The following is a 13,249-nucleotide window of genomic DNA, read 5'->3' as shown; positions in this document are numbered from 1 at the left end:
ATCTCTTAAAATGAGTTGAACCATAAATGGATCATTTATGAGGCTACATGTAAGGGGCAACGGGATTCCCTGTGAACAAAATCATTCCACACATTCTCAAAAAACAATTTCAGCCGCACATTAGTAACATCCCTCATGATTTAACATACTGTACGGAAGATATTCTTAATATGTTTTTGGATGCTATGTGCGTGGAGTTTCACGACATCCGGGTTCGTCGATCCGAATAATTTGAAACACGCCCAGACCCACCCATCTAAGTAGCGGGTCGAATCGCCACTCGCTGCAAGCCTGTAACGCTTTCAGTTTTCTTATTCAGTTCCAATCCCCAAAGTCGCCATTGAAGCAACCTTCAGCACCACCGACAGCCCTTATCCCTTCCAAATCTCCATTAGTCGCCTCTGTTGATGAGGCTTCAACTTCTCCTCTCAGCTATTGAAGCAAGGTTCAACGCCTTAAATTCCTCTTCCGCTCCAAGTCGCCATTGAAGCGATCTTTTAACACCACCGACGAATCTTCTTCTGCTCCAAGTCTCCATTGAAGTAATACCTCTCAGATTTATTATTTGGAAGTTCTCATTATTTCTCGGTGGAACAAAGCGCTATTAGCGTCGATCTCCCTTTCAGATCAACGAAAGAGGTAATCCAGTTTCTTGGTTCTGTCTGTTTCAGATTCAATTTAATTAATTCTTTAAAACAAAAACTTAATAAATTATTCATTTCAAAGCAAGACTCCAAGTTGCCTTTGTTTTCTTGTTTGTTTCTTTTGGTTCTAGTTGAAGAGTGAAGCATTCAGAAGCGTCATTGTCGTGTGAAGGAAATAATGGAGTTGATTTTTGGTTGGGAGTTTGAGAGTCTTGGTTTGTCGATTGGTATCCTATCTGTGTTTAGGATTTCCTCTTTCCTCTTTTTCCATGTGTATGTTGGATTCTGTTGTAAACGGGTTATTTCATTTGTGAGAAATAAGTGTTTAGAAAAAAGTGATTTTGATGAATGAAGCAAAGATGTCTTTTTTACAATTGAAATTTGTGCTGATTTGCAAGTGGTTTGTGTTTCGTCCTTTTTATTCTTCTTTCATTTTAGAATTTAAATAAGTGATAAGAGAAGATAGTGAGCAGAGATTTAAGTTTGAGAACACATCAGAGACAGAGAGTAATCTTAAATCTCCAATGGCAACTGTCAACTTACAAGAAACTTTTGAACAACCGTGGTTTTTACGGTTCAATTTCGGAGGCAAGAGATAAAATTAGCTCAATGGGTGGACCCTGCTGAATTGCATCTCCCTAATTTAAGTTACTAAAGCAGGTTCCTGGCTCACAAGACCCATTTTTTTCTCACAATCATTTCAACTGAAACTTTAGAACCTAGATTAATGTGATTTGATCTGGGATCATAAAATCTTTACAACAATGAAATCGCTGTTTGTTTTCTCAAAAATGATATCACTGTTTGCCACCCTTTCCCTCATTCTCTAATGAATTTTACGATTTGAGAAAACAAGATTCAGAACATAAAAGGCTTCAAATCTAATGATACACAATCAGAACATCTAATATCTCCTCTGGCCTTTTATGTGGTGTGCAATCAGAACAAAATATACATTTCACTCCTAAGACATTGAAAATGCAGACATGATTTGCTAACTTGAGTATTGTATATACAAATTTACAATGGATTAAGAGTAATTCCAGTTTTTCCTTCTCCAATGGATTATGACCCAGCCAGCTGTTGACTTTGGCACTTGTTGCTTATGCTGGAGCATGCTGCCAAACAGCATTAAATGTGTTTTTCTCTTCAGATTCTTTTTGTTTACTTGCTATAGGCTTACAGAAACAGGATTAGATGTGTTTTTCTCTTCAGATTCATTTTGTTTACTTGTTATAGACTTGCAGAAGCAGCATTAAATGTGCTTTTCCCTAGAAGTGCAGCCCCACATCATAGCTTAATATGAATTTTATACATTGTATCTACTCTCATTATTTTCTTTTGTTCATTTTCTGCATATAGATTCAATTACCTAATATGTTTCTATTGAATGCTTTTCATTTTGATCGTTGAATTCAGTTCTGCTGGAAAATAGGATATATCTAAAGAAGTAATTATGAACATTGAAGTTCAATCAAAGATATAATTATGTATAACGAAGTCCAACGTTCTGTCTCTTTACGGGTAAACCGCAGAGGAGACCGGAGCAATCAAAGTCGGAAGACTAAAGGTAAAAATGTTTTTTCATAGGTTTTGGGGTCCGTACTGGCTTTCTTATGCTGTAATGGGTCAATACATAAGCTAACTCTTTTCTGACTTCTGAATGTATATGTTGAAGGTAGTTTTTGTTCTCCTGAGGGGATGTCACAAGATTATGCAATGAAGGTTGTTTGGAAGAGGGGTTTCGTACGCTTAGTTCTTGTCATTGGCATATTGTGGATGCTTCTCATCCTTGCAGTATTGTTATTTCACATATGGTCTTGCCAATCTTCTATAACTTTTTTTTCAGGTAATGTGAATCAAGTTATTCATGCCAATTATTTGAAATTATGTATATGTACGTTTACAGTAATGCTTGTTACAATTAACTTTTGTATAAATTCTTGGCATTGGAGAAATGAAGTTCAGTCTTTGAACATGATAAAAGTAAAAGCTACATGGAAAAAACAATATCAATATCAGGAATTCTAGTTGCTTTTCAAGACATGCAAAAATAAGGCAAAATGATATTGATATGGGCAACAAAATTTGTTAGTCTTTAATAAACTAATAAACATGGGAAAGCAATAGGCAACAAAGTCTGTACAAAAGTCAATTGTAACAACCCATGATATAGGCAACAAAGTTCATTAGTCTTCAATAACCATCCACCTCTCCAGCAGCATGAGCTGTAGTTTTAACAATGAGCAGTAACCAAGTAGAGTTATGTATTTTTTCTCCATGTTAGGATCTTAGCCATGTTGTCTCATTCTTCTTGGCGTTTGTGCTCTAACTACAGCTGCTACTATATCCATAGTTGTATTTTAAGGAACTCTATAGAATTCTTGACATCAATCTTGTTTTTCCAAGCTCTGTAATTCCTGATATCAAGATTGAGATCAGTTGCTTGAAGATTCATAAATGAGCTCGACCCTTTTCTTAGAGGTTTTAGTTATCATCCACAGAACTCTACTTATCATGCCCAGATTTGGATTTAGCATTGCTAATACTTATTTTCCCATAGATGTCCCCCCTTCTCTCTCTCTCTCTCTCTCTCTCTCTCCCCCTCTCTCTCTCCCCTTTGCTATGATTCTGCATCAAACTTGTCATTGCTATGATTCTATAATTGCATTGGTTATTCCTTTAGGAGATTTCTAACCTATGGTCCTTGGTCTAAAAGCTTGATATTCTGTTATTGATAAAAAAAGTAAAAAAAAAAATCTTGATTTTCTAGGCCTACTTTTTGAAATAATTTATTCCTAAAAATTTCTATGCCTACTTTAATATAGGGATGGCCCTATTTAAACCATCCAGTATGTGTGTACCAACAATCTGAAACTGTCCTTTAAATGCTATTTTATCTCCACTCCAATGATCTGGTGAGTTAGCTGATTCTTTAGTAGGGAAGGGAGGTAGGAATGACAAAGTTATCATGGGCAGGCACTAGGTTTGTGAGACCAAATGAAAGGCCGTTTTGTTAGCTATGTTTATTGTATTTTGTCAGCTGTAAGATGTAATCTATGTCCCTACAGTCCGATTACACAGGCTTTTTAGGTCGACTTACCTATGATTAAAAATATTCAATAAGAAACCAATTTGGTCACCAGGTGTCCAGTTCTATTCAATATGAAGCAACATACAATCAAGCATTGACGTCAGGTAGGTCTTATTTGGTCATTCATACTGGAGTTCAGGACTTCCTAAATGATATTAGTGGCAGTGATTTATATGAATGTTGTTTTCCTGGACTCAGTAGGCTGACATGGTCTTGCAAATTTTTTTGTTTGGTTTTGTTTTACAGCTATTTGTAACAAAGAAAGTAAGGTATTTATGATGTTGGACACAATGGGGTTTCTACCAAAACCACAACACCGTAAGATTATATGTATTTCTTTCCTACTGAAAAATTTTCTCTAAAATTATAGTCATCTAATGTTCTGTGTGTTAATTTCAGGTTGTCCAGTTCCCCTTCAGGATGATCCTGATGCAATAGTTATCCCAAAGGAAAGAACATCTGACAAAATTGTCCAACATTTGTCCTATATTTTAGAGGATGAGTCTGTAAATAATGATTCTCTGTCATTCCCACTATTTGGAGGGCATCAAAGCTGGTCACAGAGAGAACAAAGTTTTAAGCTGAACTCGACCATGAAGGTAAGCTAATCCCTTGATGCACAAGCTTTGCTTTGTTAGCTTATAAATTTTCTTCATGCGTTTGATATTCATATGATTTGCTAACAAATTATCAGGAATGCTTAATGACATTTGACAGGGGGCTGAGAGTGGTTAGAAAATATAAGGTGGCTTCTTGTTTGCAACTTGCAGATGAAACCATCATTATGGGGGAGTTTAGAGGTTCTCAAGATTTCATAGTTGTGAAAGGAATTCTAGGTATTGTGGAGAGAGAGTCAAGGCTAGTCTTTTGGGAAGAGATAATTGAAAAATTTACAAAAAACTGGTGATTTAGAAGAAAAATTACATCTCCATGTGAGGTAGGTTGACTCATCAATTTTACTTTATCTAATCTTCCAGTGTATTTCTTTTTAGTGTTTAGAGCCCCAACCAAAGTGATAAATAAAATTGAAAAAATCATTAGGGACTTCTTTTGGGACTTGGGGAATGACAAGAAGGATCACCTGTTGAATTGGAATAAAGTAATAAATAGTAAGGAAAAAAGGGGGTTTGGGGATTTGACGACTAAGGGATAGAAATACTTCTTTGTTGGGAAAAATGTTTATGGAGGTTTCCCATTGAGAACAATTCTTTGTAGCATTTGGTAATTAAAAGCATGCATGTCTTGTGTTCTCATGGGTAGGATTCTGGAACTTCTATGAATCTCACCTGTAGGAGTCCTTGGAAAGCAACCATGACCGTCTTAGTCACTTTTTCTCGACATATTAGATATGGCCTCCAATGCGGCAACAGGCTGAAGTTTTGGGAAGATTTATTGTGGAGAGACCCTCCTCTTTATTGTGTTTATCCTCATTTATATAACCTTTCCTTGCATAAAAAAAATCCATTGCCAACTTGGCCATCTATGGAAATAGCAACATATCTCAGAACTTGGGATTTTGCAGCTTGGTGCTCCTCCACATTATCTTGCCTCTTGGTGTGATGAAAAAACGCCTGAGGCATGCCACCTGGATCTAAGCAGAGACATGAAGTAGTCCAGGCTCTCTCTTTCTCTCTCAAACACTATGGATGAATGTGTTACTTACAGAATTTACCTTGATTAGACATCTGTGGGAAGAGAAACCCTAATACTGTTACCACTAGAAAAAGAAAGTTCTTATTCTTAGCTTTCATGTTTTAAGAAAAGTTCATAAAATGGCTATGTTAGGCCAGCAATGTTATATCATATGGGGCAAGTGTTGGACAATCAAGAAACATGTCCATAAAATGAGCATAGAAGAGATGTGAATGCTGAGATTTGATGAATAGGAAAACTAGTAAAGATGGATCATAAATAAGCAATTCATGGGAATATAGGTAATAAAATGAAGTTGCAGGGCAAGATGGTATGGTCATGTTCAAAGAAAATCATCTATAGCACCAGTAATAGGTAACTTGTTGCAAGTTGAAGAGTCTAGTATCACAAAAGGCAGGCTAAAATGGACATGCGTTTAAGTAGCAAAAAGTGATCTGTGGGATCCATAATTTAACAATGGATATAGCACCTAACAAAGTGGAATGACAAAGCAGGATTCATGTAACTTACCCCATATAGTTGGGACAAATGTTTGTTAAATTGAGTTTTAACTCTTGTACCACAGTTTCCAATTATGATTGAAAACTCATAAATTTAGTGGTTTGAGGGATATCAGTGCAAACATATCATTCTGCTTCTTTGACACTAATTGTCATGATTCATGCCTCACACATTTGGTCAGTTGTCAGTTGACCCAACCGCCGCCCCCCCCTAGAATTCTTGGTAATGGTCTTGGTATTATAGGATCATTTGCAAGAATCTCTTACCTTGTTCTTGAATGCCTTGAAAAGCAACTCCATACCTGAGTGATGGTAAATTGAACTAATAACATTTAATAATATATACTATGTTTTTTATCAATAATAGTATAGATTGTGTTAGAACAGTCCCAGAGCTCCAGGTACAAGAAATTCTCAAATGTTGGATATGTTTTACAAATTATGTTCTCTCATTTATTTATTTACTGACTGGAAAAAGTTCACAACACAATGAAAAGCTATACTGTAACATCGCTTGAAGTTATGGCTTCCAATCTCTTTGAAAAGATTAGAACTCAGTTCTAGAGTTTGGTTTGACTATTTCTGGAACAAGTGGATGAAGCTATCATCAATTTTGGAACAACTTTGATACTTTATGGGCATCAGTTTGGCCTTCTAGGTATGGTGTTTGTTAAAAAATCAGGGCAAAATTTGATCATGAAGACATAAACACTTTTCAACCAACTAGTAGTTCCATCCAAGGGGTGGTCCATTGAGTGAGTTGTCTGGTCTTTTGATTCATTATTTCTTGGTCATCATTCATTGAGGATGGACCCTAATTGATCTTAGACTTGTCATTGTTTCTGTATAAAATATAAATCAAATAACAAGCTTCTCTGATCATGATTTTTGCATTAACTTGGATTTGTTTAGTTTGTTGATCTTGTGTTCTGACCTTCAGGTGCACTGTGGCTTTATGCGCAATGGAGGTGCAGAGATGGAGCCTGTAGATGTTGAATATGTCAAGAAGTGTAGGTTTGTTGTTGCATCAGGTATTTTTGATGGATATGATACGCCACACCAGCCTTCAAATATAAGCCATCGATCTCAAAATCTATTCTGCTTTCTTATGGTTGTTGATGAGAAGTCTTTCAACTTCATCAAGAAAAATGTCACAATGAGAGAGGATCATCAGGGGGGGAAGTGGGTTGGTATTTGGCGCCTTGTGCTACTACACCATCCACCTTATGATGAGCCCCGAAGAAATGGGAAAGTTCCTAAGATTTTAACCCATCGGCTGTTTCCTCAAGCACAATACAGTATCTGGATTGATGGAAAAATGGAGCTAATAGTTGATCCTTTGCTTATGTTAGAAAGGTGGGTCCTACTGATTTGGCTGTAGATGTTTCTTTATTTTGAGTCTTATTGGTTAAGTTCCACTTTTGCTCCCGTTTTCTGTATACAAAATAAATTTAATGCATTTCTTGAGGTGAGACCATAGAAGTAATTAATATGGGGTCTCAAGTAAGGGAAAAACTTTATGATTGGGGACTTTCTTCAGTGTTACCGTTGATCTTGAGCTTTTCTGCCACAATATTTTCAGAGAATTCATTGACTACTATGGTTTTTGGTAGCAACATTTCACCAGATTGATTTTTGGCTTGAGGAGGTCTTCAGGATAAGATCTCTGATGGTGTGCACCACTCATTCTGAAAAGCTATTGGGAGAATGACATGTAAAAATCATTAATTATCTTGTAATTTGCAGATATCTATGGCGTGGAAAGCACACATTTGCTATTGCTCGCCACAAACACCATCGCAGTATATATGAGGAGGCTGATGCTATCAAACGGAGGAAGCGTTATGCCCGTCCTCTTATTGATCTCCACATGAAAATATACCGCTATGAGGGAATGGAACCATGGAACCCAAAGAAAATGACAGTCAGTGGTAAGAAAAAAGCAACTCCCAAACAGATTATGTTTCTTTACTGCAATTCCTTTTTCTATTTCTTCTATAAGATAGGATATAAAACCTGCGTCATCATTATTGCAGCCAAGAATGTTGTTTAATTAAGAGATTGGTAGTTGGACACATTAAAAAGTGGCTTCTATAAGGGAGATTCTAGTCCAAAACGAATTGTTTCCATTGGTTTATGACTATTCCATACATCATTTCATGGTTGGAGGAGCACGACATATAAAGTCTATTTGTTGGTTGTGGCTTGCTATCTAATTCTGTTTTCAACTGGATTTCAGTAAAATTAAAAAAAAAAAAGAAAAGACAAGAAAAGAAAAAATGAAAAAGACATGTACAGTCGTACAAAAGACACAGAGACAACCCCAAAAAGAAGAAAAGAGGAAATATTAGCTCAGACAAAAGCTTGTATTTGTGGTATTTTTCTTTGTATTTCATGTTAATGGTAACAACTGATACAATGCAGATGTGCCTGAGGGAGCCATTATAATACGGGAGCATACTGCTATCAACAACTTGTTTAGCTGCCTGTGGTTCAACGAGGTCAACCTCTTCACACCAAGAGACCAGCTGAGCTTTGGTTATGTTGTGTACAGGTTAGGGAGTTCGTTCAATATCTATATGTTTCCCAATTGTGAGTACAATTCGTTGTTTGTGTTGCATCCACATACCCGGGAGCATTCATCTGTTGTAGAGTGGGTAAAATCCCTGGATGAATTTAAGGGGAATAGTAGTGGGTTGAAAGAAAGCAGGGGGGGCTTAGGTTTGTGGACTCCTTATCCTGGGGACCTTAACTCGGTTTACCTCCCACCTGTTGCAAGAACATCAAAAGCGGGCTAAGGATATATTTATAATTTTTCTCAACTTTTTTTTTTTTTTTTTTCTTTCCATTGATTTTGATTTCATCTTTGTTTATTTTATCATCAATAGGAGGAAAAGCTAGAATACTCAAAAATCAAAATGAGGGAAACAACAATACCTGGACCTTGACCAGTGACCACTGTTGACAGTGGGTATTTTTCTGCTGTGGTATTATTGGAATTTCATAATATTTGATTTGAACAAAGGTAATTGTTGCCAGTATAATACAAAGTCAGGGTCATCATCAAGAAGGGATTTGAAAATATAAGGAGGTTTAAGAAAAGACTTGCATATTTTGCTTGAAAATGAAACATTAGAAATTTTAAGGCTGCATTTGGCATTCCTTATTTTCTTCTTGCAGTTAAAAACTCAGTGTTCATGGAGGCATTTTAACAGCAAAACGGAGATTAGTCCTTAAAATAAGGAATGCTAAATGAAGCTTAAGTGCTGGAACTTGAGTGGATAATAGCCCTAAGCAAGGTTCAAAATTTTGATACAAACAAGTCCCCGATAGCTCAAATACGAGGCCTTTTGGTTTTAACCAATTTCAGGGAGTAGTCCGGACTAAGACCAATCCTATGATTTATTTTTTGGACTTGTTAATTTTTTTTAAAGCCCTGCGCGACTGATACACACTATCTGGCATTATCGGTGTGTATCGATGTTTTGAACCAAACGCGTGGCAAGTATTAATTGGGAAAAACAATAAAATAGAAGAAATTAGGGTGATAATTGTCCAGCCTTGTGCCTAGTATCTTTAAAATTTTAGATATATAAAATATAATATATTATTTAATATTATATGATTTTAGTAGAGGAGCTCAATATGAATGATTTTGATCTCTGATAACTTGGCCATGTCAACAGCCAGGTGGTTCACCCATGAAGTATATCATTTATTAGATTGAACCGGGATTTGTTCCTCACAGAGCGCTCCTGACACTGACCTTGCATCACATCCCATCCTGTACTGAGAATATCTCACCATGAATAGCATCATACAAGGATGGGCTTTGGTATCATATTCAAACATCTAAAATCCCGTAATAGGAGTTCGGATCTGCTTCTTACAGAGAGCGTCTCACAATGATCTCACATTATGTCCAACATCTCCTGTAATTGTATTTATTATTCATGGGAGATGTTTTCAATGTAGGGTAGGATGTGATTGTGAGATCGATGTGAGGTGCCTTCTGTGAGGAGCGGGTCCCAATTCTCGTAAGAGTGTTTTTGATATTTTTCCTGCTCTGTCAAAATTAACAGTGGGAATCATAGTTTTTAAAATCGGATCGGACTGAATGGTTGGACCAGAAAAAGGGAACTGATCACTTGACCGGTTTCGTTTTTTTCTAAAATTGTTTTTTTTCTCAAAACCATTGATTTTGGTCAGCAAACCATTGAACCGGCCGGTTAATCGGTCGAACTGTTTGAACAGTTTTGACTGTTTTTTAATTTTTAAATTTTTTTGTTAAAATGGGCCGGTCGTTCGGGTTGAACGGTTGGACCGTTCGAACTGGTAACCAGACCCTTGACCGGTTCGTTTTTAAAAACCATAGTGGGAATCCTTTGATAGGGAATATTCAATGATCAGGTTAAAACAAAGAGAAGGTTTTCATATTGGTTAAAAACCTCGAAGAGGTTTTCAGGAATCCAGGGCCCTCTGAGATAGGGGGTGTTTTCAGGAATGAGGAGGGGTATATTACTGTCATGTTCTCTGGGCCAATTGGAGAGCAAAAGAATTAAGCATTAGACATTTAGTGGTTGAGGGGGATTCAAAGGTAGTGATTAGGTGGCTACAAGGACATATCAGTGGCTTTTGGAACCACAGCAAGGAGAAGAAAAAATTTAATTGACTGTGTAAAGACTTAGAGGTGCAACACAGCTGGGTAAAGAGAAGTGCTAATTCAATAGCTGATGGGTTAGCTAAGCAAGGGGTGGCTAAGGATTCCTTGTTTTGGGCACATTTTTAGTATTTTGTTGCCATTTTGATGTTGGGGAGTTTTGATAGTTTACCTCCCTATTTTTTGTAATTAATTTTCACAAATATTATTTATTAATAAAGATTTCTGTTATCGATACAAAAAGAAAAACCTGAAAGGAGGTTAAAAAATTTCTCCCAGACAATGCATCTTATGTATCGACTGCTGATACATGGTCAATACGGCCAAAAGGTTGAAAAGTGCTGCAAAAGAACAGGTACTCTGGATTCCACGTGACTCATTTTTTGGAGCCGAAAAACAGAGTGCTTAAGAAGCAGATTTGGGGATCCTTTTCCATCCTGATTTTCTTTATGCTCCAATCAGAACACGGTTTTAATGTTTTCTCACCTTTCGGTCTATTTTGTCAAGTATTCCATCGACTCATCTTGATTCAAACATAAAAATACAATGGTCCTTCTCAATCAAGTCTTAGCTTGAGTAGATAATTTCTACTCACTACTGGTATGATTGGTACAACACCTAGAAATTTGATCAAGTGTAAGGACTAAGGACCATATATCCCAAACTTCACTAAGTGGGTGATACAAATCCCAGAAGCATCCAATTAGTCATCTACTTTTCTTGAGCAACGATCCAAGATTCAACCTCCAGAGCTAGTAGGCAAACCAGCAAAAATTAAACTCCAGTCTACTCCAGTAAAAATTAAATACTATCTCGTTTCCTTTCTTGTCAAAATACAGAAAAGCCTTGTATAATTCTCTTCTTTCTCTAGCCTATATGGCAATGCATGGTAGACTTGGTATCTGCAAGTCAGCAATGTACTCAATGTAATCAATCGGTCAGTTCAATTAACTGCAATTTTTAATAGTTTAATTGAAAAATCTTAATACTGTTTTGTGGTGTTTCTATGTTCTAACTTCCAAGCATACCCCAATATATATTGTAGGGTCTGTTTGGTTTGTAGTTGGAATAAGAATCAAAATCCCTTGAAATGATCTATTCTCTCGTCTATTTGGTTTATATGGGAATTGAAATTAGAATTGGGATTGGCTGAAATGCGATTCTTATTTGGATAGATGAGAGAATGGCCATTTAAAGTTAATTGGCAGAATGCTAACAAAAGGGGTCTTAGTTGGAATCTGAAAGCTTGGGGGGGGGGTCTTTGTCAGGAATGAAAGTTTAAGGAGACAATTACCACTCCCCCCAAAGTACAGTATAGTATTTTACCCTTAGGCTCCACTTACCCAGTAAATGCACTTATCCAGGTAAGATCACTTACCCATATTCTTTTTGATTCTCAAATAAGCTATACAATGACTTTTTTATCTATAAAAAGCTAATAGCGGAACTTTCCCAAATCCCAATATGTTTTATAAATTTTTCCCCAGATTAGAATTTTATTTACCTATATAGGAAATAGATATCACTTACTAGATAAATGATACCCAGAAAAAATAATTTAACCATGAGACCAACAAAAGAAGAATACAAGAAAGGTGATCAATAGAAATCTCCTACTGACCAACTTTCTCCCCTCCTATTTCCCGCAAAACGAATGGGCCTTAATTTAATGATTATGCTAGTGAGTACTGATCTGAATGACATAAAGGTTGGTTCTGGTCTAAGAAAATAATACCGACAATGGGGCAATTTGCAACATTAATGTGTTCCTCTTGTATATATCCTTCGTAACTTGAGGCCTCTATAAACCATCATAAGAGGAAAGTTTATCCAAGTATTAAAGTTGCATGACAATTCAGTTATTGTGATTCTTTAGTGCAAGGTCTCCACAAAAAGACAAGCATATCAAAGTTTGTGAGTCCTCCTATGTTGACAATTAATAGAAATGCAAAACAACTTTAGCCCACCAACTTCCAATACCATGATTTGACAGTACAGAAATTCAATAAAAAGTAATACAGTAGTTATTCAAAGAAAACAGAGTCCAAACCATTGATAAATTAATCATTCCATTTCCATACCAATGATTTCTTGGTATTATTTAGGATATATATCCAATAAATAACAGAAACAACCAAATTACAACTTAAATCCTAGAATTGTCATTAATGAATAGTCCATTTGAATTAGGGATTCAAGTTGGGTTGGGTTGAGGATTTGTTAAATTTTGGATGACCCGAGTCTGAGACAAGTCCAATGTTCTTTAAATTCTTCAAATTGGGAACCCGATTTGCACCTCTAGTATGGAGGATTCCAAAAAGAAGTAGTGCACAGACTCTTGTAAGTGAATGAAATTTCCATGTTTGACATGCAGTTGACACCCAATTCTCCAAACTAGTGTTTAAACTTTAAACCAAAGCTAGAGTACCTAGAATTTTTTTTTCAATAGAGGTATTAAATTGAAAGAGAAAATACGAGTTTAGTCTGTCAATACCAGCCAAAGATAGTCCTAGATAATCCTTGTTTTCTTGCTGGCTAAAATTACAATTGAACCAAAACGCCAAATTGAGAAGGGAAGCTAGAAGAAGAAAATCAGCAATGGATAGAAGAATATTTTGTAGGACTTGAACATCTGGTACAGAGTAAAAACATTTTTAAGCTATATGGATTTTTTGAGAAAATAACATGTTGATCATAT

The 13,249-nt window shown here is 36.2% G+C and overlaps 1 protein-coding gene across 3 annotated transcripts; it reads left to right on the top strand.

Moving 5' to 3' along the window:
- Positions 1-258: 258 nt before the first annotated feature.
- On the top strand, positions 259-8,713 carry LOC148843303 (Sept9 (DUF616)). Of its 3 annotated transcripts, XM_088959997.1 has the most exons (9): positions 296-639; positions 776-871; positions 2,064-2,214; positions 2,323-2,493; positions 3,985-4,056; positions 4,138-4,337; positions 6,832-7,247; positions 7,638-7,822; positions 8,316-8,713. In XM_088959997.1, the coding sequence occupies exons 3-9, from the start codon at positions 2,133-2,135 to the stop codon at positions 8,687-8,689; spliced, it is 1,500 nt and encodes a 499-aa protein (XP_088816123.1). In that variant the 5' UTR covers positions 296-639; positions 776-871; positions 2,064-2,132; the 3' UTR covers positions 8,690-8,713. The 3 variants fall into 3 exon arrangements, with proteins under 3 accessions (XP_088816124.1, XP_088816122.1, XP_088816123.1); XM_088959998.1 differs by lacking the exon at positions 776-871 and having other exon boundaries at positions 259-639; positions 2,327-2,493; XM_088959996.1 differs by lacking the exon at positions 776-871 and having other exon boundaries at positions 288-639.
- Positions 8,714-13,249: the final 4,536 nt, after the last annotated feature.

Source organism: Nelumbo lutea, chromosome 8, assembly GCF_056320005.1.
Source record: "Nelumbo lutea isolate HS-2025 chromosome 8, American lotus-T2T, whole genome shotgun sequence".
In the NCBI taxonomy this organism is placed as follows: Eukaryota; Viridiplantae; Streptophyta; class Magnoliopsida; order Proteales; family Nelumbonaceae; genus Nelumbo; species Nelumbo lutea.
Note: the sequence above shows the minus strand (reverse complement) of the source record. Positions and strands in the feature narration are given on the sequence as shown.

Coding starts and splice junctions, on each gene's coding strand:
- LOC148843303 (XM_088959996.1), top strand. CDS start 2,133: ATGTATAACGAAGTCCAACGTTCTGTCTCTTTACGGGTAAACCGCAGA. Junction 4,338..6,831: donor AGCTGAACTCGACCATGAAG/GTAAGCTAATCC, acceptor TCTGACCTTCAG/GTGCACTGTGGCTTTATGCG. Junction 7,248..7,637: donor CCTTTGCTTATGTTAGAAAG/GTGGGTCCTACT, acceptor TGTAATTTGCAG/ATATCTATGGCGTGGAAAGC.